General features: G+C 33.7%; 1 protein-coding gene across 1 annotated transcript; it reads right to left on the bottom strand.

The window, feature by feature from the left end:
- Positions 1 to 18,900: 18,900 nt before the first annotated feature.
- On the bottom strand, positions 18,901 to 24,560 carry CCD1 (carotenoid cleavage dioxygenase 1). Its single transcript, XM_078299171.1, has 14 exons — positions 24,246 to 24,560; positions 23,508 to 23,578; positions 23,363 to 23,377; positions 23,149 to 23,260; positions 22,882 to 22,981; positions 22,730 to 22,792; positions 22,500 to 22,610; positions 21,878 to 22,062; positions 21,287 to 21,422; positions 20,854 to 20,971; positions 20,656 to 20,757; positions 20,292 to 20,543; positions 19,737 to 19,848; positions 18,901 to 19,146 (listed from the first exon to the last, which is right to left on the bottom strand). Exons 1-14 carry the CDS (start codon positions 24,483 to 24,485, stop codon positions 19,111 to 19,113), a joined length of 1,653 nt encoding a protein of 550 aa, XP_078155297.1. The 5' UTR covers positions 24,486 to 24,560; the 3' UTR covers positions 18,901 to 19,110.
- Between the last annotated feature and the right edge of the window lie 2,119 nt (positions 24,561 to 26,679).

Below are 26,679 nucleotides of genomic sequence, written 5' to 3'. Positions count from 1 at the left end.
GTGAAAAAATGAAAAACGAAGAAGAAAGGAAACAGATTTAAAATTGAAGCATGCTACATAGGTTAAAAATTCTCAGGATGTCTCTTTTGTGACTGACACTTGATACCTTGGTTCTTGCAGCACTTCTAAACCAATTCCTGGGTTTCTTTAGATGTTTCTCTGAAGATGCGTGAACATCTCTCCCTCCACAAGACAAACTGTGTCACCACTCACCAGCAAGGTAGCCTTCTCTGTTTTTGTGTGTGCATTGTGTAGTATTACAGTTCACTGCGATTCAGGGAGGTACAGTGGTTTGCTGATATGCAGTTGATGTTACCAGGCCATACAATGTCAGCGCGAGAGAGCACTCATAAAAAAGGTGGCTTACTGTTTCAGAGCTTGATCTGCAAAGCTGAGTTATCATATGTAATATTCCCATTTAATTTTGAACCACAACTGTGTCGAACTCGCGACTCTTGAAGAAGTATTGCTAGGGTCAAGTACTGTTAGTGTCGGACTGTCAATTAAATTTATGATAATTTTAGGGTTATATTTAATTTTTATGGTACAGTCAATTCTCATAATATATGTATTTCAAATATACTATTTAAATTAATAAAATTATAATTTTAGATATGTTTTCAATTATTTAATAAAATGTTAAGAACTGCCCTTGAAGAAATTAAAAAATGATATATAAATAACAGTTGACTTAGATTTTTTTTTTTTGGACAAAAGTGGAATGATAAACATGGATCTCATATTGAAACCAAAAATTGTGTTTTAATATCAAACAGCTGGTACCGTTACAAATCAACAGAGTCGATTAAGCATAGTTAGAATCTAAAAACAGTAAATGTATCATAGACCTAGAAATACAACATTGTGAGTTCAATATTACAAAACATCATTGATCAAAAGACAACAAGAATCTGCTCCATGGGTCTTCTGTAAAAAGCTTAACAGGTATTATCCAAAGTGGATGTATTAAAACATGAGACCGAGAAAGTAATTGAAAGGACTTGTGAGTTGTGATTATTTTTTGATGATTCCACATGATTTGAGTACATGCTTATTTATAAGCAGCAGCCACTGTTTACCGTTAGTAGTTTCCTTTTGAACAAATATCACATAATTAAACACTAAATTACAGATTTTACCATACTACTTTCTATACTTGAGACCAACAGCTAATTGCTATGGAGCAAAAATTGAGCTGACTTTCCATATTGATCCATGATGATTGATTAAAATCCTCTGGGATTAATTACACATTCTCTTATTTTTATTTTGTAACAGGGTCCACTTAGATGACAGATTTGAACGAATCAAACGAGCTTTTCACTGAATGAACGAAACCTTTTTCCCAATGAATAAAAAAAAGCAGGGAACAAAAGGCAAAGAAAAACTTTGTCCGATATGAATGATCTGGAGAGAGATAACAAAACCCCATTTGACCCATGTTGTGTTGCCTTTAGACTATTGTTGCACGCTACTTGCTAAATTCGAATCCAAGCACAGAAACACCATTGTAATTAAAGGAGGTACATCCTTCCTACCCCAGATGAAACCTTTTGTTTTTGGTCTCTTCCTCCCAGCTCTCAGTCAGTATAATTTTTTATTTATAGAAATCAATTAAAAATAATATAGAAAAATAGATGGATAGCAGTGGCATTTTGATAACATAGAAGGATTTGAATCATTAATTCGTTTTCTTTAGGTGAACCCAATTAATGATTTGATTCCTTTGTTGTACCGCCACACCCCACATGGGCATCGTGCAATAAAAAATTCTCCCTACTCCCATTTTATTTCTTAAGAAACGGAAAATTGTCTAAAGGAACCACATCAATGATCCGGTTTCTTCTATTGGATCAAAATTCTCAAACAATCTATATATTTTCCTATATTATTTTTAATATATTTCTATAAATAAAATTTTCTGCTCACTCAGTACCGAAACAGAATCCCTTTAGTTTGTAAAATGCCTAGTGTATAGAACCAATTCTCCTTATTAGTTGAGCATAATGATCAGCACCGTTATTTATAGGATTTAATGTGATTGTATCAGTATGAAGGAGATGTCCAGGTTTATATTAAATGGAGGTGCTTTACCTTACAAAGCTTTATGATTTCTTTTTAAACTGATGCTAGTAGAATTTTATGTTTGAAAGAGTCATTTCTTTGAACCAACTATTAAGAAAACATTATTTTTTTAATTGTTCTAGGGCATACACTCAATTCACACCCTCAGATTAACTAAAAATGAGGGGGAAAATGTTACTCCACGACCTAGTTAGACATTACAGAAAGTTTTCAGAGAATAAAATTTTCATTTTTTAAATTTGTTCAACCTGATTTCCATCTCCATAGAAGTTACAAAAAAACTATATACAGATATGATGCTGAGGGCATCAGGCCGACAAAAAAAAATGTCCGCAAAGAATCTCTACGGGCCACAAAACTTTCTATAATGTCCACGGAGACTAATCCCTGCAAAGATTAAATTTTTTTTTCAAGAATTTTATTATTTGAATTTCTTCGACTTGCTATTTTTTTTTCTTTTTGGTTTTGTTGGTCTGGGAAAAAAAATCGTCATGAGCCTGCTTCGCATCAAGATAAGATCAGACTCAAAGTCATTTCTAAAATAAAATTCCAAAAACTTGTTTTCTCATTTACTCAACGCGCCATCATATGAAATAAGGTTGTGATTCATTCGGCTGGAAAATGGGTAGAAATTTCCCACTTGCCTTTTTAAGCCCAAACAAACCAAGAAACAATCATCGAATACTAGCAATAACTTCAATTCTTTCATGCAATGAGTGAATGTCCATCCTCTGTAATATCTCATATGTTGCGTGACTTCTTGGAAAATCTCAACCGTTCAAATATGTTTTGCACGAATCTCTAAGCTGAAATAATACTGGACATCGGTCACGCAAAATATGAGATATCTCAGAGGATATGCACTCGCAATGACCAGACTAAGATGGAAATCCTTTAGGACCGTGTTGTGGTGTGACGAGTACAAGACTTAGGACGTGTTCGGATGTCACGGGATTACGGAATGAGAATGAAAATGGGATTAAGAATTCATTTTTGAAAAAGTGGAAACCCACGGGTACGGAATGCATGGGATCAATTATGAAAAAAATGAGAAAATGAGTGTTTGTTTGTATCATGAGATTAATTGTGGAAAATATTTATTTATTTTAAAATATTGTATATTTATTTAATTGTTTTACTTTAGTTTAGTTATAAATAATTTTTTATTTAATTATTATTTTTGAATAGTATACCATTACGTTATGTATTGATTTTAACCAATTAAGTTAAAGTTAGTTTAATATAAAAAAGTAATTAAATATAAAATTACAATGAAAAAACTGTCAAGCCATCATCAATTTATTTAGACCAATAATATATTGTAAATTTAATATTTTAATGGGTTGCAAATTGTAACATTTGGTAAACATATTTTTTTTTTAAATTATATTAATGAAATTAAATAAAATTGAGGATCAATGAGCATGTAATTTGTACCAAAAAAAATTTGTAATTTGTAATTTATATAATTATGTAATTATGTACAACCATATTCGAACCATTGATATGTACAAATAATTATGCACAAAAATAATTACGTACAAATAATAATTATGTACAAATTAATAATTTTTATACATAGATGATCAATAAGCATGTAATTTGTAAGAAAAATGTAATTTCTAATTCTATAATTATGTAATTATGTACAACACCACTTGACTTGTACAAAGAATTTATATATAATTTGTATACGTAAAAGAAAAAAACAAAAAACTAGTCCGGACACTAGCCATTTGACTTGTCACACAATTGAAAATGAAATTTAATAGAAGCTCCTTATATAAAGAGTTGTGTGTGTGAGATGGATAAGGGCGTGTTCGGCCGAATCACTGTTCACGTGAGAAAAAAAAAATTCAGTTGAAATTCCCATTTGTCGGCCGAACAAGCCCTAAGTGAAGTGGCAGATAGACCCACGTGAGTAGAGTAAAAAGTGTGAGGAGAGAGAATAATGGGAAAAAAATAATTCTCTCTGGTGCAGGAAAAAAGTTGGGAACCTATTGGTAAGAAACAGGCTATCAGAACGCAGTTGGGAAAAAAAAGTAAGAAATTGAGCCCAATTCCACTTAATTTCCATGAAATCTTGGTCATCCGAACAGGCCCTTATAGAATTTGCATCAACAGTCATTTTCAATATTGGCAAGCACCTGTGATTACCAAATTTGGACCATCCACATAAAAGCAGATGGTTGCAATCGAATTGAAAAACCGTGGCCATATGAGAAACCACACCAAACTTCACTAAAAATATAATATTTACACAAGCTGCATCAAAACCGACTGGATAATTTTGATAGGATATTAGCAACAAGAGGCCCAGCCAGTCAAACTCCGTTAGAACATCTATATCCTAGCAACTCAAATGAGTTTTTAAATAACTGTTAATTATTTTTTAAAAATTAAAGTATATAAAGTTTCTAATTCTCACATTTCTAAAACTCATTCTATAATTTTTATTAAGTCATGTTAGCAACAAATTTTTGAAACTAAATTAGAAACTGCTACATTAAATTAGAAACTCTAGTATTTTTAGAGATGTAAATGCTCCGATAAAAGTCACAAAACACATTAATCATCATTGCTTGTTTAGATTGTTCAATTTTATCATATAAGTCTGTACTCCGTACTGGCAATGATATCAATCAACTAAAGATCACGTGATACAACAGGCTTGGAAAAAACACCACATGAAACAACTTAAAGGGACCCAAAAAATCAGAAATCCGAGTCCCGTTTAATTTGACCCAACCTAGACTGTCTGCCTCTAATTGCCAGATACAGGTTTCACTTCAGACTCGAAAGTCATGTTATGTTAGCCTAGAACTCTTCAAAACAATTACCATGTTCTCTATAATACTATTTCATTGTGCTAATGCCCCTCAGCCCCTAAGGAGAAATGAGTGAGTCTATGGTACTGCATATTACGATTTGTTACTGTGTTACGGCTCTATATTCAAGTTTTCAAATCCTAACAGTCGATCCGAACCGTTCATCTTGTTCTCCATATTAATATGTGTTTGGAGACCAAATTTTACATTTTTTGAAATTTTTTTACTATTTTTTTAGATTTATTGAAAATCACTGTTTTTGGATGGTCCAGAATTTTCAGATCAAGTGATTTTCTAAATATCTAAAAAAATAGTAAAAATTTTTCAAAAAATGTAAAATTTGGTCTCCAAACACATATTAATATGGAGAAAAAGATGAACGGTTCGGATCGACCATTAGAATTTGAAAACTTAAATATAGAGCCGTAGCACAATAACAAATCGTAATATGCATAGTACCATAGACTCACTCAGGAGAAATTGTACTCATCCACCATGACCCTGTTACTACAATTATTCGCACTTAGAGGTGCTATCGGGTCGGGTCGGGTCCGGGTACTATTATATTTGGACCCGGACCCTAAAAGTGTTCGGGTCCAAATTTCGATCCATATACTTATTTGTTTCAAATCGGGTCGGGTCCGGATCCGGATACCTATCTACCCGTAGATATTTCGGGTCCAGTCTTTCGGTTCCGGGTAGATAGATACCCGTAACTTGTTTGTGGATTATCGGGTCCGGTTCGGATACGGGGCGGTTCCGGATCCAGAGCGGGTATAGGTCACAACTCCAAAGTATTCGAGAAATTATTTACATTTAAATATAATTATAATTTCTTAAACATCTCATATAATAAATCATTACAATATAGATTAAAAACTACTACAAAATAAAAATTATACTATTAATCATGTTTATAAATAATAAAATATATCATGCTACATAGCAAAATAAAAATAATAACTCTAAATTATTAGTTGGTTGTTGGTTGTTTGGAGTACTCATGGTGTAACAAAAAATATTGAATTCAGTTTTTTGTTAATAGCTTTTGAATTCAGGAGGATGGAGGAGATATAATTTTTAGAAAGTAAAATATTAGATATGATGATTTCCTTTTTTATAATTCAAAAAAAATCTATGAATTGAATGTAATAGAAGAAAAAATGTATAAAATAAGTTGGTTATGGAAGAATAAATTTGACAATCATGTGTCGTGTGTCACATGTGTATAATATAGAACAAAAATTAAAGGGCGTAATTAAAGGGCTAGTTAAGGATGTAATTAAAGGGTAGTGTAATACAGTAGCATAAATTTGGTTAAGTTTTATCAAATTATAGCTCAGCTGAAATATATTATCTAACACAAAAACTTGATGCAGAGTTATTAATATATATTTTATCGGGTATTTATACGGGTATCGGGTCGGGTCCGGTTATGGGTCGGATAATTAAATGATACCCATATCCTACCCATTACAGTATCGGTTCCGGTTCGGATCCGGATCGGATATTAAATTATTAATTTTGTACCCATACCCATAATTTAATCGGTTATATTTTTTAAACCATACCCTATCCAAATTAATCGGATCCGGGTTGGATCCGGTTCGGTTCCAGATCGGATCCGGGTAATCGGGTAAAAGTAGCACCTCTATTCGCACTGTACTTACTGGGCCCTGATTCGAATTCGGATCCTCTCCGTACCAGACAAGGTAATCTTTTAGAATTAGTAGATCCGGATCCTTCTTTTAACTCTGCATGAATCTTAAAGGAAACTCTCTATAGTCAAAGAGGCACCGAATTGAGTTAGGCTCAACTGAGCGTTAATCTACCGAAATTTTTATTAATAGAAAAATAAATAAATATCGATGGGAAGGAAATAACGGAAATTTGATATCTAGAAAAAACGTAATAATTTATAACGTCCAAAGGACGTTATAAACAATCTAATTACTTTCTTACTAAAAGCGGAAAAAAAAATTCTGGACTTCATAGTCCATGGCTAGAGAGGCAGAAAAAGGAAATACTTGGACTTCATAGTCTATCACAACTTGATCCCCAAAAAAAAAATAAGCCCCAACCCTTTCTCTCTCGCGTGCGCCTTTCAAAAATTACCAACACATGCGCCTTTCAAAAATTATGAGACAATTTCTAAAAGTTACAAGATAACTCGTTTTTTTATGAACTTATTGTCATTTTTACCGCCAATTCGTCCAAATAACTTATTCCGATAAATTTCCGTGAATACAAAATTTCATTGTGTGTCAATATTCCTTCATTTTTTCTATCTTTTTTTTTCTCCGAATTCAATTTAATATATAAAATTATTAGGGGAAGATTTTCTATCAAATATTCTGTTATACTTGGTCTGAATCAAGGTTCTAATTTATCGCGTCATAGCGGAAAGCCTACAAAAAAAACTATAGCGAAAGCTATGCTACATAGCGTTTTATTTATTTATATAAAAATTATATTATATATTTGTACTACATATCAACATTATCTAAGTCTCATAGAACAATAAATAATACCAAATTGATTAAAAAAAATTATAATATTCATATTGAACCAATACAAAATCCAAATTGCAATTCAAAATATCCATAGTAATACTAATATCATAAATTGTCGATATTTTTCTATTCAAAATATCTTCAGCATCATAACATAATCTATCTTTTTTTAATTTAAATTTTAAAATAACATAGAAATTGAAAAGAAAATAAAAACAAAATTGATACTTATAGTAAAATAAACAGATGATCATTGAAGAAATTCTTATTAGTCCCTACAATTTTCAGAATTTACCAAAATTTTTTATTTATTATCAGTTAAAAAAAACCAAGGGAAAAATAAAAAATTTATTATAGTGGACCTGAATTTGATATAATATAATATTCATCAAAATTAAACAATATCTTCACTATCTGTTTATTTTAAAGCTCATATAAATTGAAAAGAAAAAAAAAAAACTCATGTTGCATAGCGTATGCTATTTGCACTACACGCTATGCGCTATAGCGGACTACTATTACCGCTATAGCGTTCGTAGCTCAAATAGCGTGTTTTGATGCCATAGCTTAGCGTTTAGGATACAAAAATGCTATGGCGCGCTATTTAGAACACTGGTCTGAATAGATTGCGAGAAGAAAATTATGGAATACAATTTGTAATTTTATATTGTACCTGCACTGTTATGGAACAAAATTAAGGTATTACCTTTCCATCCTTCTTGTTATTAGTGTTAATTTTTTTCGTCACAGTACTTTGTTGAAACTAATTAATCGAGGTCCTTGGTAGTCGAAATAAATTTGCACTAGTATGAGTTGCACGGTATAACAAGAGTATTGCATAAATAATATAAAGATTCCAAACTGTAAGAAGTAATTATCACAGGGAGGCTTTCTGTATTGCAATAAAACTTTTGATTGAGATGAATAGGGTAGCTAATGATTAAGATTCGGCTCAATGAGAGAAGCAAAATGATTCGGCTCTAACTTGGCTTGATTTTGAAAGAAAAAATTTGGCTCATGTAAATACTTGGTTCGCAAGCTAGCTCATATTTTTACTTATTTTTCTAGGTTTATTTTCAGTAGAGCTGCTAATGAGTCGAGTCGGCTCGTGAATCAATGAGTTGAACGGCTCAATATTTTATAACGAATAGGACTCGAAACTGAAAAAAACCCAAACTTCTCTCGACTCAAAATTTATAACTTAAACCGAACCGAATCCGAACTGGCTCATGAGCCCATCGCGACCTCTTTCCTTCTATCACTCTCTCCCTCTTTAGCTCTCTCCGCTCTCGCAAAACATTGATGAAACTACGTGACCTCTTTCCTTCTATCTAGAGTTTTTTTTTACAGGACAACACATGCACTAAAATAAAAATCTTTTAAATAAGAGGTCAACTACGTGAATTTGGATGAAGATGATAGCCTCAGCATTTACTGGTAATTTGGCAGGGCTGTCAGAGAGCAAAAGTGGAAAATCACAAACAGACCCTCATAATTTAACTTTTTTTTAATCAGAACTACTATAATATCACGTAAAAAAATTTAGATCCCAATCATCTATCTGTCCAAACAAAATGTCAGCCATTCATTCAATAGATTTCAAAAGTATATTTCAATCTCAGCCATCTATCAGCAGTTTTAATTGTATGCATTGATTTCATGTTATCAAATATATAGAAATCTAAATTCAGATAAAATCGTACCCGTTTCAATGCCATACATAATCTCAGCGCCACATAACTTTTCACCTTTTTTTTCTCTGTTGCCGTGCACGGAACGTGGTTTCCTTCTTCCCGATGCAGAGAGGATGTGTTTTTCCTTTTTTTTATTCTCTCCTTCCCAATGCCAGTGACTTTTTCACCGGCCTTAGCTCGGGAAGAGGCAACAACAACAAAGGCAGGTGACCTCTGCCGTGCTACTTCGCGCCGCGCCTCTCACTTCTCTCTCTCTCTCTAGCTTCGAAATCAGTAGCACGACTATTATCAAGGTGTGACGATCTCCTTCTTCTCTATCTCAGGGTGGGCTGAAACACCTTGTATCCTCTTAATATCTGACTTCCCCCTCTCTCCCTACTTCTTTCAACGAGGGGAACGATGACGGCTGTGATGCGAGATTTCCTCATAGACAGGTGGATGCGCCGTGATCGACGATGGATTGGCCACCGAGTTCGAAGCTAACGGTGCTGATTTAAATGATCCTCTCTGGAGCGCTAAGTGCCTCATAGTTCTCATCTCATCCGCAAGGTTTCCCCTTCTATCTCTCTTTTTTCTCTATTTTTTCTATTAGTATCAGAACTAGTAAAGTTAACAACTTTTGTTGTATGGTTGTACCAGTTCTGTCAGTACCAGAGATTGTTTTAGGTGGATGATACATACCAGCTTCAGGTGGATACGTACAGAACATTATCTGATGGATGCACCACAGGTTTTATCAGAATCATGATTTCAAATAATTTGATTCAGTTTGAATAATCCATTTAATATATTTTTATTGGGGTGGGTAAAATACTTTTTTTCATACTGACAATTGTTACAATGTTTATGCAATAGAAATATATATAATTTTTCCAATCTATTGGGTATACCTCCTTCCCTCTGCCCTAGATTTCATTTGGCAATCACACTTAATTTAATTACTACTGGGATTTAATAGTTCATTTAATCGTTAGTCTCAAATTAGAAATCCGACGGTCAAGAATCCAATTGGACGGATTTAATAATTCATTTAATTATAGTTCATTTTTTCTGTTCTTTAGTCATGATAGACTATGAAGTCTAGATATTTTATTTTTTATCTCTTTGACCGTGATGGACTGTGAAGTCTACAAACTTTTTTTTCCCACTATTTAGTTAGAGAATAATTAAATTTAGTAGGCCTGATTGTTTATAACGTTCTCTGAACGTTATAAACTATTACGTTTTTCATAGATATCAAATTTTTGTCACTTTCTTTCTCATTATCAATATTTATTTATTTATTTTTCTATTAATAAAAATTTCGGGTTAATCTAAGCCTAAAGTTATGGACCTAAGACTGTGCTCCAGTTGTGGGTAATAGAGGGGAGGGGACGGGACAGGAGGGGAAAAAAAAGGAGAAATTACACGCTCCACAAAAAAAAATTGAGAGGTAGAGTAAACAGCGAGAGTAACCGACTTACTCTACTTGGACGAAATTCGTCCCTCCCAATTCGGGGTGTAGCGGAGGGAAAAGAGGGCCCACCAACGACAATTCCCCCTCTCCCTCCCGTCCTCTCCCCTTCTACTTAAACTTCTGGAGCACAGCCTAACTGTTCAATATCTAATAGAATACTTGTCCCCCTGATTCCCCCACAAAAAATAATAATAATACTGGCCCTTGTAAAATCAAAGTTCCATCAAACAGCGTCAGATCACTATTTAAGGGGTGGTCTTACTTACAGAAATTATTATTAAAACAAAAACAAAAACAAAAAGAGTGGCTGGGATTTTCGATGGCATAGATGGATCCAAAAAAAAAAAAAATTAGATCCAAATTTTAAAGCCGAATATTTTTTTCAGATTCAAAGTAATTTTTTTTTTTCCTGTTGACGACACATTTAACAATGAGTCGGCCACAGAGAATTCTGTTTGCAAGCTTCAATTCTCAAGCATTAACACAGATAATCCAAATGTTGTTTGCAAGCCACATAGAATCCCATTGGCCGACAGAAAAAAAGAAAAACAATTTTTTTTTTTTTGGATCCATCTATGCATCTTTATCCAAAGTACTCTTTATATTTTTCTATATTATTTAATAATAATTTCTATAAATGAAAAATTCTCGGTGGCCAAGGAGAACTGACTTGGCATGTAATCGTAAAGACAGCAACCAACTTAAGTCCCCGATTTTTTTATTAATTGAAAATAAATAAATAAAATATCGCTAAAGGGATCATTCGGTTGGAAATTTAAAATCTAATTAAAATGAGATCGTTTATCCCATCTGGCCATCTCCCGTGGACGTGATATTTTATCTTGTCTTGCTCTGAACTCGCGCTAAAAACACATAATTAATAAAAACACTGCTTTTAGGTAAAGAAAAAAAAATACTGGATGGTACAGGATATCCTGTTCGAATCCAGCGAAAAAAAAATAAGAAACAGTACATTTTCTTCCGTCCAAAACCAGCGAACAAGTCAATTAGCCTCAAATAACTGAATAAGATAGTAATCAAGGAGTTAGCATGTGAAAAGACTGTACAATCCCAAATTATTTTTTTGTGCTTCCTTTGAGCACATGCTAAGGGTGCTGTATGGGGAAAAGTATCCTCTGCGGAGTTTTTAACTTTTTCTGCTTAATTTAATTGGACTGAGATGGATTAGTGAAACTGGTTAAAATGACTCGTTCCGTGGAACGGATAAAACAATCCGCTTTACCTACATATCGAATTTCCATCCGAACCATCTCCTTTGGCGATATTTCTTTTATTTATTTTTTATTAATAAAAATTTCGAACTTAAGGCCACCTACTTCTTGTTAGACAGATTGAGTCCGACAATCCATCAAATTGTAATGGGACCCAATTAAACTACAAACATTGTATTAAAATTTGGCCTATGCAACCACATATTTTTATTCAGTTACAATCGGAATAGAAAATATGTATTCGATTAAATATGCAGTTATGTATTTTCAAACATATATTCAACTGCATATTACTACATATTTGACTACTTTTTGTATCTATTTTCATAAATAGTAAAAAAATTTCAAAAAATGTAAAATTTAGTCTCCAATCACATTTTATTGTGGAGATCATATCTAACGGTTTGGATTTACGATTTGGACTTTAAAAATATAGAAAATGGTTGTGGTAACTTGTTGTAACTCAAAAATCGTTATAACTTGGTTCCTCATATATATATATATATATGAGTTAGGCTGGGGTGCTATGGATAGCATAGTGGCCTCTATGCTACGGCTCAATATTCGAGTTTTCAAAATCCAAACGGTCGATCCGAACCGTTCATCTTATTCTCCATATTAATATCTGATTGGAGACCAAATTTTATAATTTTCTGAATTTTTTTACTATTTATTAAGCCACTTTGAAAATCGCTAATCCAACGGTTTTACTGTTTTGTGCAGCCACCGTTGGATCAACAATTTTGTAAAATACTTAATAAATAGTAAAACAATTCAGAAAAATGTAAAATTTGGTCTCCAAGCAGATATTAATATGGAGAATAAGATGAACGGTTCGGATCGACCGTTTGGATTTTGAAAACTCGAATATTGAGCCGTAGCATAGAGGCCACTATGCTATCCATAGCACCCCAGCCTAACTCATATATATATATATATATAGAGAGAGAGAGAGAGAGAGTTAGGCTGGGGTGCTATGGATAGCATAGTGGCCTCTATGCTACGGCTCAATATTCGAGTTTTCAAAATCCAAACGGTCGATCCGAACCATTCATCTTATTCTCCATATTAATATCTGCTTGGAGACCAAATTTTATAATTTTCTGAATTTTTTTACTATTTATTAAGCCACTTTGAAAATCGCTAATCCAACGGTTTTACTGTTTTGTGCAGCCACCGTTGGATCAACAATTTTGTAAAATACTTAATAAATAGTAAAAAAATTCAGAAAAATGTAAAATTTGGTTTCCAAGCAGATATTAATATGGAGAATAAGATGAACGGTTCGGATCGACCTTTTGGATTTTGAAAACTCGAATATTGAGTCGTAGCATAGAGGCCACTATGCTATCCATAGCACCCCAGCCTAACTCTATATATATATATATATATATAGAAAGAGAGAGAGAGAGATGGGCTATGGTGCATTGCAATGCATGGAGGAGTTTGTGCATTGGACCATAAATCTAAAATTCAAAATCCAAATGGCCGATCCAAATCGTTCATCTTGTTCTCCATATTAATATGTGCTTGGAGACCAAATTTTACATTTTTCTGAATTTTTTTACTATTTATTAAGTATTTTACAAAATTGTTGATCCAACAGTGGCTTAACAAAACAGTAAAATCAGCAGCCACCGTTGAATCAACAATTTTGTAAAATACTTAATAAATAGTAAAAAAATTCATAAAAATATAAAATTTGGTCTCCAAGCACATATTAATATGGAGAACAAGATGAACGGTATGGATCGGTCATTTGGATTTTGAATTTTAGATTTATGGTCCAATGCACAAACCCCTCCATGCATTGCAATGCACCATAGCCCATCTCTCTCTTTCTCTCTCTCTATATATATATAGAGAGAGAGTTAGGCTGGGGTGCTAGGGATAACATAGTGGCCTCCCGTGCTACGGCTCAATATTCAAGTTTTCAAAATCCAAACGGTCGATCCGAACCGTTCATCTTATTCTCCATATTAATATCTGCTTGGAGACCAAATTTTATAATTTTCTGAATTTTTGTACTATTTATTAAGCCACTTTGAAAATCGCTAATCCAATGGTTTTACTGTTTTGTGCAGCCACCGTTGGATCAATAATTTTGTAAAATACTTAATAAATAGTAAAAAAATTCAAAAAAATATAAAATTTGGTCTCCAAGCAGATATTAATATGGAGAATAAGATGAACGGTTCGGATCGACCGTTTGGATTTTGAAAACTCGAATATTGAGCCGTAGCATAGAGGCCTCTATGCTATCCATAGCACCCCAGCCTAACTCTATATATATATACATACATATATATATATATATATATATAGGATTTGGCTAATATGCTATGGGTAGCTAAGAGGCCTCCCGTGCTACGGCTCAATATTCGACTTTTCAAAATCCTAACGGTCGATCCGAATCGTTCATCTTGTTCTCCATATTAATATGTGTTTGGAGACCAAATTTTACATTTTTTGGAAATTTTTTACTATTTTTTTAGATTTATTGAATATCACTGTTTTTTATGGTTCAGATTTGGCTGAAAAACAGCGATTTTCAATAAATCTAAAAAAATAGTAAAAAATTTCCAAAAAATGTAAAATTTGGTCTCCAAGCACATATTAATATGGAGAACAAGATGAACGGTTCGGATCAACCGTTAAAATTTTGAAAAGTCGAATATTGAGCCGTAGCACGGGAGACCTCTTAGCTACCCATAGCATATTAGCCAAATCCTATATATATATATATATATATATATATATATATATATATATATATATAAATGTTGGCTATTCTACTTCCATAAGCATATGTGGGCATATGCTTATAACTCGTTTTTGCGTTTCTAATGTCAAAATGGTCGATCTGAAGTGCTCAACGTGTTCTCCAAATTAGGAGCTCAGTTTTGCTCTTTCTATTTCAGTTTTCCTTGTCAATCTCCTCCCACCTCTCTTCTCTCTGCCAATTTTCTGGAGATATATGGGAGGAGATTGACACAAGGTAGGCTATCGATTTCTTATTTCTTTTCTTTTTTGTTTTGGTCTATGATTAGTTGTATTGTATAAGGTTACTGTACCAGCCGGTATATCTCCTTTTAGTTCATTTGTAACAACACTAAACCAAATTACTATTTTAGAGTTTCAGAAAAAAGTTGATTGGATTTAATAGGTATAGGTTTGGTATTATCCAGCTATGTTTGAAATTTGGAATTAATAGGTGTGCTACTCTGTGGGTTATGTACAGTTTGATAATTATTGACTCTAGCATGTCCTTGATACATAGCATCACAACTTAACAGTTAATTGGTTGATTATTTAATTGATTGATTTTATCTTATTTTTCAATTGTACAGAATCAGTGATGGAGTTTCAAGCAAAGTTCGAGCATGAGTTTCGATAGTTCATGATGACAAAGGGGATGCTGATTTTGAGAGTGAAGATGATAGCATATTTTGAATTTATGTACCAGTTTTGGCAAATATGAACTAGGGTTGTAATTTTCTTTTTTGAGTGACAATATGAATTAGTTTTGTAAAGAAATATATTAGCATATTATTGTTGGAAAAAATAAGTATGAAACCGTAAATCATATGCTCTAAATTGTATGTACTTAGTTGCTTAAATTCATACTCCTTGTGTTATTTTGGTATATTAATTTGCATGTTAAATAATATCTGCTTATGTTGCCGAAATTTTTATTAATAGGAAATATAATAAAAAAATATCCAGATTAGAGAACACTTTTGATTTTTTTCGAGATATAGGGAAAACGTTTTGATTTATCACGGCCTCTGGCTGTTATGACTTATCACGGCCAAGATTAACACTAATTACCGCACTTATTAAAAAAAAAAAAAAAAAAAAAAAAAAAAAAAAAAAAAAAAATTATGCCCGTGATTGATAATCACGGCCAGCATATATGCCATATTAAAATGGACAAACTCAGATCTCATTCTACACGGTCAGATATTGCACTGGATTTGAATTCTGGCCGTGATTATCAATCACGGCTAGGAACTCTTTTTTTTTTAATAAGTGCAGTAATTAGTGTTAATTCTGGCCGTGATAAGCCATAACGGCCAGAGGCCGTGATAAGCCATAACGGCCAGAGGCCGTGATAAATCAAAACGTTTTCCCTATATCTCGAAAAAAAATCAAAAGTGTTCTCTAATCTGGATATTTTTTTATTATATTTCCTATTAATAAAAATTTCGGGCTTATGTTGTGTTTTAGAAAAATTACAAAGTCACAGTACTAGCAAAATTGTGTTTTGTTTGAAACTCTGATAAAATAAGGAAAACAAGGCTTAATATAACCTTGATATAACCTTAATATGACTTTGTGTTTTTGCTTGATATAACCTTAATTGTGATCAATGGGTAGTGTATTACTATTTGCTTGATATAAGCTTTTGTTGTTGCTCAAGTGGTTTAGTATCTAATAGATGAATTTTGTGCAGTTATTGTTATTTTGGGGCAAAGGGATGTTATTTTTTGTTGTTACAATTGTAATTGTTATTCAGTGTTTACTGAACCTGTTGCTGGCATTATACTATGTCATTATTTTTTTTTGTTGTCATTGTTTTAGTTTGCCAAAATCTGGCATTATACTGTATCATTGTTTATGCAATGTCATTCTTTATTATTTACAATAGAAATTATACCCTTTTGTTTATTATTTACAACTAAGACATAATTGGAGATGATATTCAGTAGATGACATTTTTGGCTTTCGTTATTATTTTTACAGGTTTTAAAATCAAATTGAACAATTGTTAGACAACAACAAAATAAAACTTGTGCTGCTTGTTCTACATGAATCTTTGAGCTAACAATTGAATTTGATTAGAGATTACAATAAAATAAAACTTGCATTATTCATAAAAAACACCAACTTAGATTACAGAAAGCAATGGTAAAAAAAGTTCCATCAATTTGATGGCCACTGGCATATGCAGTCTGGTGCTTCCCCTGTATGCAAAAAAACAGCACAAGCAAAACAGATGAAGCTAAAAAAATTCATATAACTGCCAGAGTTGATTGAATTTTCAAGTAATTTGTTAATTGAGGTCATTTAGCTCATATAATATACAAAAAAATGAAGCAAAAAAATCATATAATTTAAGAAAAAAAATCATATAATTTTCATTGATAATGGTAAAATTACAAAAGTTTTGTAACAAAATTAAACACAAAAATAGTAAAAGCTCAAACATCTGAGCCATAACAGAAAAGTAAAGTAAGAATTAAAAGGATCCAAGTGCCCGTGAAAATAGAAAAAAAAAGCTAAAAACAGAAAAACATAACAATTTTGCAATAAGGTCCCTGATCTTCTCTTCGTTGTACCAGTCAGTAGGCGTACCAATAGGGTGGTATTTTCTTCATCTTTACCAGCATCATTACCATCATGCCGGTCTTGCATGTTACATCTCCAGTGGGTGATTTTTGACCCTTTTGCCTCTTTTGCCCCTCGCTATTACTCTTGCAGTAATGGAGGCTCCCTTGTCAGGGCGGTTGGTACCGCGCCTCCGTACCAGTCCGCATACCAGTATCACCCTTCACCAACTGTGTCACACTATTCCTCAGCACTGAGACCCTTCCTTGTCCGTGTGATGTCCCGAGGTTCCAAAAACATATGCAAAAATGTATGGTAAAGCAAAACCATCACATATATGCTCCATGATTAGTTCATATGTAAAACTTTTCTCTTCTGTTATCAATGGAGAAAGTTCCACTGATCTTGAACTTCTGTAATTAACTCTTGCATCTCCTTAGAATGATCTCTAAAAATTCTAGCGCAACGCTCTCTCCAGCATATGAACATAGCCAATAGTAGCACTTCTTTGGATTTAAAATCCATATTTTTCTGCACAATCCAGTGATGCGCTCCTTCTTACTTGTCTTCATGCTTCTGATTAATTATGGCTAAATGCAATGCAATGCATCTGAACCATTGCCCCTTAATTATGGCCTCATTTTGATGTTTAGTTGATTGTTTTTAAACAAAGGAGCTTAAGCTGAGACTTACAATATGAATTTATTTTGAGATGGTTAAACCATAACACATGCTGGTTTTGATACTATTTTTTTTTTAATTTATGGCACAGAAGTTCAAGCAAGGAGATCTTCACTAAATCAAAGGTTTTCTTATTCTTAGAACCAATATTATATAAGTATATCATACCCCAAGTTATATAACACATAGTAACTTTACTACAATTCTAGCAACAAGGGGATGAAACTTGAGAAAAAATTCAATTACAAAACAAGTTTGGTAAATACATGAAGGAAAAGTGATCAGTTAATAATTTTACCCTACATAAAAACATCAAGCTTTCATAAATTAAGATCAGTAACTTCAAATATCTAGATTATTTTGTCTAATTTTCCATAAAATTTTGTCGAGTCTAAAATTAGTTACCTAATTTGTGAAAAGATAATTATATATTTTCTACTAGAAGTAATTAGGACCAATTAATCAGAAGCATGAAGAAGACAAGGAGAGAGCAAGAGAGACTTGCATGGTTCTCTTTCAATTCCTTGCAATGCACCGGAGAGAGATTCACTGGAGTCGGAGGAGAGACAGCACAGGGAGCAAAGCTTAGGGCAAGAGGAGAACAAAAGGGAGGTAGAGCTGAGTGAACAACATGGAGCAGATCTGAGCGAACTAGAGCTGGGTGGAGTCGTCAGAGCGACCTCGAGCTGGGCAGATCTGGAGCCAGCACAGCAAATCGAGAAGAGAACCAGAGAGAGGCTGGAGGAAATAGAAAGAGAGAGAGAGGCGCTGGGGAAAAGGAAAATGAGAAACACTACGTAACGGAGATTTTTTTCGTTCTGTCAAAATCAAATTAGCACCTCACCAAACACGAATCTAAAATCTGATCCGATGGCTTAGAGACCTGGCAGCAGTTAGCTAAAATGCTGTTGACAGCAAATTAGCCATACTCTGAGTCTATATATATATATAAATTTCTCATTTAAAATCTGCATAAAAGTCCACATATACGACTACGTATTGGATATGCGTAATACAGTATGCAGTGAGTTTCATCATACCACATAAAAACTGCATTTTAAAATATTGCTTACGACAAATCAGGGACAGAGGCCATCCGTAAAAGACAATACATAGCTCATCCTTTTTTGTAGTTTTAAATGAATAGGTATTGTGTACAATAAACTAGTCTAGTTATTTTGTACATGAAATTAAGAGTAGGTATTTGTGGTGTATATAAACAATTATATACTGATATTTTACTAGCAGTCTTTCAGATGTAGCGGCCCATTATACGTGTCTTACAAGTGGTCACATATTCCCATCAACTTGACTCTTAAGTTGCTCCTGTCAAATAAAAAAATCTCTATTAAGTTTCTCACAAAACTCATCTTTGCTCATTGCATGTTGAGATATTCTCAAGTCTCAACCTTTCAGGCTTTCACACAAAGCACTGCTAACAAATATATAATATTCAATTTTAGAGTAGAACTAGGGTAGTAGGGTGTTCTTAAGTTCACCAAGCCCTTTTGTGAACTCCACTCTAAAACCTATCTAATTAGCTTCAAATGATAAATCCGAATCGTTGCAATCCATCTACCTTACACGTGATGCGTCTACATGCGAAATTTTAAAACTTTTGAATTAATTTAGTATAAACTCAAGCGGTCAAAATTAGAAGGATTATTTTTTAATTCTAATGCATTCATTTTTTTGAATATTTTTTTTACCACTCGACTCTATACAAAATTAATTCTAAAATTTAAAATTTTTGTATTTAGATAAGGTAGATAGGTTTCACCGGTTCAGATTTGTCATTTGAAACCAATCTAATAGGTTTTAGAGTTGAATTCACAAAGGGGCTTGGTGAACTTAAGAACACCCTAGTTCAACTCTCAATTTTAATGCTAATTACAAAAGTTCCATATGACACTAACCTCAGTAACGAAAAAGGCATGAAAACCATACGGAACTCTGGCAGGCAGCTCCACAACTGCTACTGGATCAGCTGCCATAGTTTTGGCATCTATCACATTCACCCCTGATTTCCTTCATTCATTAAAAAATAAAAAAATAAATTCTCATGCGTATTACTTATTTTTTTTCGCACAGACCTTAACAGAAAAAGAAAACAAATAAACTTGTTGTGTTTAGAGGAAGTGACCCACACAAAAAACATCCTAACAACCCCTTCTCACATTTTTTTAAAGTGACCAAACTGCCTGTCTTTTCAGTCTTTTTCCCCAAGGTTCTTTTCACAGTCATTCTACAAGAGTGAACACTGAAGAGTAACAAAGCAAATTTCTGAAGGCTGGTTAAGGATCTGTGCATTGTACTTTATCATGTTTTTATGGGTTATAAGGGATTTTGTTTTAAATTTTGTAAGGCTACACCTAGTATTTCTATTCAATTTAAATGTTACTTGAACTGTAGCTGCTTGACTGGTTCAGCCTTCAAGTTGAAACGTATAGAAGGAGAATGAGAGAGAGTACCCAGTATTTTCATCATGTACAAAAAATATCAAATAGCCGTCATCTTCATCTCCAGTCACGCCAGTCTGGCGTGGTACAAAAATGGCCTCAGACCCATACCGACCGGGTCCCAAATCAAATATGCCTGACACATTTCCTCCCACCTCAAGCTTCTCCTTGCCGCTCTCTGGTTCAGCCTCGAGATCAAACTTTATAATTCCTTTAACCTTTGCAATGCTGTCAAGTATTGTGCAATATACGTACCTTTGTTTCCTACACAGGTTTTTTAAGGTAAGAAAGGTTAACAATGAACTGCGACGATGCCAGTCATATCTGCTCCTGCAACAGCTTATAATATAACAATAGCTACTATGGAAGAAGTTACCTCCCAGTGTAACTTTCATTAATTCGAGGGAAATCAACAGCTGAAACAGAAAGTTGCTTTTGCGAAGCTTCACCAGTTCTCATGTTAAATCTCATTTCATATCTAAAAACAATGAAGTATTGTTATTGCTAATAAAATTAGTGACATTAGTGACATGTGGTTATTGCAAAATATAAAAGGAGAAGTCGAATGATATACAATTCATTGGTGAAGTTCTCGAGCTTTTCTTTGGTGACACCATTTACTTGGTCTAAGTCTGGATTCTGAAGCCGACATGTAACTAGAACCACTTCATCACCTTCTTCCCAGGCATTGGCTAATTAAAATAAACAATTGAATAATTAGTATGTAGACTAGGGCTGCATATATTATCGAAGTAAGCAAGGAATTTTTTTTTGGCAGAAAAGTCCGTAGACGAAGTAATGCAAGATATTAGACATTAGTGATAAAAGAAAACCGAATTAAATGAAATTAAATTTAAAGGGTAAATTTCTTTAGAGATCACTAAACGATAAAGTATGCCATGAATTGGTCACTGAAACTTTGAGTTGTTCCTCCAAGTAACTATACTTTTATTTGTCCCAATTAGATCACTCTATCATCTTTTCACCATAAAGACTAAAAGAATTACCATTATGAAAAATGAAGCAATTGGGAAGTTCAAACCATCTAATGTCATGATCATCCTTTGCGTATCTTGGGAGCACGCCAAAACGAGCTTTAACAGTATCATCAAAAGTGAAAATCAACTTCCCCTTTACCATATCCTATAAGCAAAACAAACAAAATTAGCAAATACAAAAGGATCTGCTAACAATTTTTCAAAAAAAAAAAAAAAAGCAAATACAAAAGGATTTAAAAATGGCACCCAAGACTTGCCCCAATTAGTTTTGAACTTCCGCACAAAAGCAGGTATGTGCAAATAAAGCCCATCATTACCTTCTATATGTAATTAACACCACAATAGACATTTTGGATTACATGAGAATAAAACCCACCATTAAAGCTAAATTCAGTGTTGTTTGCAACAACCTAAAATAATGTTGTATATTGATAATGGTGGCAAATATGAGAAATATTGGTCATTAAGAACATTGGGAATTAATTGTGACTACTACAGAATATCAGGCATCAGCTGCAACTGGTAGAAAGTACAAAGATTTTTCTACACCATAATCTGAAAATTATCAAAACTTTCAAATGTTCAAAGTCTCTTCTTTACCTTTGGTCGAAAATACAACGGAAGGTCCATGAAAATGGAATAGTTCTCAGTTATGGCAAAGTCATGCATCATTACAGGTGCTGGTATAGTAATTGGTACAGGATCAAGCATCACCCCATCTTTGTTAATGACCCGATATGTGACATACGGTGGATCATGTGAGTACCCAAAGGTGAACATCTCATCTGCATCCAGTACATCTTGTTAGCTTCCTTGAGATAAATATAATATCTTGTGCAAGAAACTCTATTTCAGTCCATTATTGAGGAAAACAAGACTCCAACTTATTTTAGTATCTAGTATAATCTCGACTCTGCAACATTCCAATAATTTAAAAATACATTGGCTGAAGGAGTTATCACACTTAAAAATAATCAAATTGCCTTTTAACACTGTGTTCTTACTTTGGAAACTCTATCCAGTTCAACAGTAGATAAAAAAAAATATCCAACCAAAGGGCATTTTGGCCATTATTGCATTATGTACATGAGGAGTTAACAATTAACACAGACAATTTGGTCACTGGTGTAGTAGTTGCAGAGGCAATTTATGCATTAAAATGAAATGCATGGAAAAGATTAGTGCCTTTAAAGAAACTCTTCTGGTTAAATTACAAAGTTACCAGTGAATGGGTCAACTTTTGGATGTGCAGTGAAAGAATGCTTCAATCTCTTGTCATAATCCAACAGTCCAAGAGTTTGCAAATCTCCATCTTCTAATACTTTCACAACATCTAATTTATAACAACATTGCAAATAGTGTATTTGAAATGTCAGAACAACTACTAGGGCTATCTTTTACAAGGTCTTTGGTAATTGAGCACAAAATGATCTCTAATAATATTTCACTTACAAGGCTTATCGGCTTCGGACAAGGCGAGGAGTTTACCTTGATGGTATATAAGAGCAGTGTTACCTAGTACCCATATAAAACATAGTTACCAAGTTTAATTATTACAATAATACTAATAAAAACAATAATAAATACAGTAGCCAAAAAATTACCTGTCCCGTAACCAAAAGACATGTCGAACACTTTTAATTTGGCACGCAGAATTTGCATTTGAACCATAAACAATCCGAAAAGTCCCTTCAGATCCCCAATCTGACAAACAAAGAAGCAACCCATTTAACACAGTACATAGTTGATAGTGGTCATAATGGTTTGACACAATTTCACCCCTTCGATGTTTTTCATTTATTCCCACCTATTTAGATATGCTGGTATAGTGCTATTGTAGATGAGTCTGTCACCAAATATTTGCAATTTACCTTCATGAACTTAGCTCCACCAAAGTATTCTTCTTGCTTTAGCCTTGAAGTTTTCACATACCGGGAAACATAAGTCGCCTTTCCATCTTTGATACGCATTCCATGAATCATTCTACATAAATCAATAAATCTCTATCATACTTTTACTGGGAATGCCATTAGTACTGCTACATCAGAAAAATGCCAAATGAAACAAAAGTGAAGGAATACGCACCCATCTCCATCAAACCTGCCGAGATTAAAAAGAAAGAAATAAAGAAAGATTTAATAAATTCTGGCTTCTCCGTAAGATAGCATATTCATGAATAGTTCAAAGAATATGTAACGAACAGTGTAAAAAAAAAATTCAAGATTCATACCAGTGATATCCTGCTACAGGTACAAATTTAGGGTTAGGCCCGACCCTAACAAACTCCCCATTCAAGCATTCCTGAAAGGATGTGCTATCAAATAATCAGGAAAGGTCAGAAGTATTTTCCATTCAGAAATGAAATCAACAATTTTATCTTCAGTTCTCTCTACTCACCATTCTCTATCAATCAGCCTATTAAGCCAATATGAAAATAAAAATATGGCCAAAAAGGAACACTGAACTCCAACCTTTTCTTTGGTAAGCAGCACTTACGTATCATATTAGGCAAGTTTCCTAATAAAACTATTATACCGGCAAAGAGTGTACTCTGTCAAAACTGTACTTGCCACGTTTGAATTAGGTGCACATTTATTCAGGCAATTTGATTGATCACGCAGGTATAAGCACTTTGATCAAGCATCCAAATTTTTGGCTGTTATAAGGAACCGATTTAGACTTATTCAATATAGATCCTTGTCTTCTATTAAGACTAACAGAAACAAAGTTTACAAACAGTACATTCATTAATCTTCAATCTACCTGTCTCTCTACTTTTCAAAAATGAAAATGCCTAAAAAAATATATCAAGAAGAAAAGTGCCAGTTTGTTTTATAGTACTTTATTTTAAATCGATCGCAGTTTATGTGACCCATCAAATCAAATCAAACACAGTGTGTGTGTGATAGAGAGAGCACTTGGTAGCCGTTACCAATTAAGTTTTTCAGAGCGAGAGAGAGTTAGTTACAGGAAGAGAGCCTTTGACCGGGAGGTCGGGGCAAGGCGGCGTCTCCTCTTTGACGGGAGCGAAATTTCCAGAGAGATAATGCAAAGGCTGGGACTTGTCGTACATCATCCACACCAACGCCTTCTCGATCAAATCCAGAAGCTGCGCCTTCGCGCCTTTCTTCGGCCGAGGATCCACCTTCACTACGCCATGCCTCTTCTTCTCCGTCTCCATCGTTTCAACCTCAGCGACACTTCCCATGGATTAGGTGCCTCGCTATAAGTGGCCACTTGAGACGAGTGGTTCGTATAATATACGGACTCTTGGTTGTTTTGTTTTTTTCGGAAATAAATCTGCTACGATCCTGAGAGATTGTAGGGTCCTACGATTCTAAATCCAACCTTTTATTTTTTCAGTTGTACGAATCTCCATAGAAGTTGTTTTTTGCACGAATCTCAAAACAAATGAAAGGTTGGATTTAGAATCGTAAGACCTTACAATCCCCTTACGATCGCAGCAGATTTGTCTTGAGTTCAATTGTTTGTGTCGACCGTCTTGTGCATTCGTATCGTCTGCATTGATACTCAAATTCTGAGTTGATGTAGAGATACATGTGTCCGTCTTGTGGTGGTGGTAAGAGGTAAGTGGTAATGGGTTTGTTAGGTGGATCTTCGCTTCGCAGGAATTCCGTGGCTTTGCATGTAAAAACGCCAGTTCGTAAATTGTGAAAAGTATAAAATTTAGGGGGGTTTACGTAGAGTATGGCTAATATAACATCAGTGTTATTTCAGCCTATATAACACTAACTTCAAAATCTATCGAATCGACTTCAAACGGTGAATTCAAACTGTTCAAACTGATCTACTTCATTAGTTGTGCGTTTACATTAAAATTTATAATTTTTTGAATTTATTTAGTATCAAGTTAAGCGGTCAAATGTGTGAGTTTTTAAGTTAATTTTAATACATTCATTTTCAATATTTTTGCTGCTTGATTTGATATGAAAATGACTCGAAAATATAAAAAAAAATTGTATGTAAACGCATCACTTATAAAGTAAATTGGTTTGAACGATTTAAATTAGTTGTTTGAAGTCTATTTAATTAATTAAAAAGTTAGTGTCATATAACACCGATGTTATACTAGCCGGACTCGTTTATGTATATATATGTCAAAAACGTAAAAAATACATATCTTCTCTTTAAATTTCATGGTATCATATTTATATTTGCAAAAAATATAAATATAACGGCCACGGAGACTGTACGAGTGGGGGCGCGCAAATTAATTATTATATTTGCAAAAAATGAGAATCAATGTTGACATCGACATAGCTCTAGTGGGGGCGTGCAGCATTGCACACCAAATAAGCAATGAAACCTTTGCCACAGCGATTCTCATATAACGGCCACGGAGATTGTACGAGTGATGAGACTATTTGAAACGTAACGACAACATTGTGCATTGAAATTTGAGTTTCGTGTCAGACCAATCAATTGGCTCAAGAACACAGAGTCCTACAAAATCCAACAAAATCCCAGTTACCATTCCTGGGTAGAACTGGTGCATGAGAATCTTCTTGAAATGTGCCCAGTCGCCAGTGCTTGCCGAAATCAATTTGGAATATTTCAAAGAAGGGAAAATTTCCTATGTGTCCATTCAAACTTTTAAAATAGTCAATTTCTCCGTATCATAATAGTCAATATTCTCATATAAACTTAACTTTCTTTCTTTTATTCTCTTTTATTTATTTTATATTTTATTTAATTATTTTAAAAATTGTATTGACTAATATACCATTTTATTAAAATGGAGTGTCCTTTTATTGAATAAGAGCTAAAACTCAGCCATTTTTTTAATACCCCACAAAACATAATTTTAAAAATAACCCTGCATCCTTTTTTTTTTTTTAAATACCCTGACCGCCAGGCCTACAGGCGGCCCAGAAAAATAGCGGACCACCTGGAACAGAGACGGGTCACACCCTAAGCGGACCGCCCGTCCCACGAGCGGGTCACTCCCCAAGCAGACCGCCCCCCCACGGGCGGTCCTCTTTTTTTTTTTTTTTAGATCTTAGTATTTTGATTTAAATAATTGTGAAGAAAAAGTTTTCTTGTTTATAGTGTATGCCAAAAAATAAGACATTTGATATATTTATGAAGTGATGTCGTAACTCTTTATAACTTTGATTTTATTTGTCAGTTAAATATCACAAGTCTAAATATAACACTAATTAAGGACTTGACCTTTATTTAAAAATTTCCAAGCTCTAACAACTTGTTGATCTTCTTCTCTTTATTTATGGTACTAAAACAGTAGTTTAGAGCTACTAAAATATGTTTAAACCTCAAATTAGATATCTGTTCATGCACAAAGCATCCTAGACTGACCTCTAGCATGGTACCAAGTCCAAACTCAGCAGCCAAGCACAAGGCAAAGGCCACTAGTATAGTGC

Source organism: Carex rostrata, chromosome 3 (assembly GCF_964058835.1).
Source record: "Carex rostrata chromosome 3, lpCarRost1.2, whole genome shotgun sequence".
NCBI lineage: Eukaryota > Viridiplantae > Streptophyta > Magnoliopsida > Poales > Cyperaceae > Carex > Carex rostrata.
Note: the sequence above shows the minus strand (reverse complement) of the source record. Positions and strands in the feature narration are given on the sequence as shown.

Coding starts and splice junctions, on each gene's coding strand:
- CCD1 (XM_078299171.1), bottom strand. CDS start 24,485: ATGGGAAGTGTCGCTGAGGTTGAAACGATGGAGACGGAGAAGAAGAGG. Junction 22,063..22,499: donor AAAAGTTGACCCATTCACTG/GTAACTTTGTAA, acceptor TACTGGATGCAG/ATGAGATGTTCACCTTTGGG. Junction 21,423..21,877: donor CGTTGTATTTTCGACCAAAG/GTAAAGAAGAGA, acceptor TTTTGCTTATAG/GATATGGTAAAGGGGAAGTT.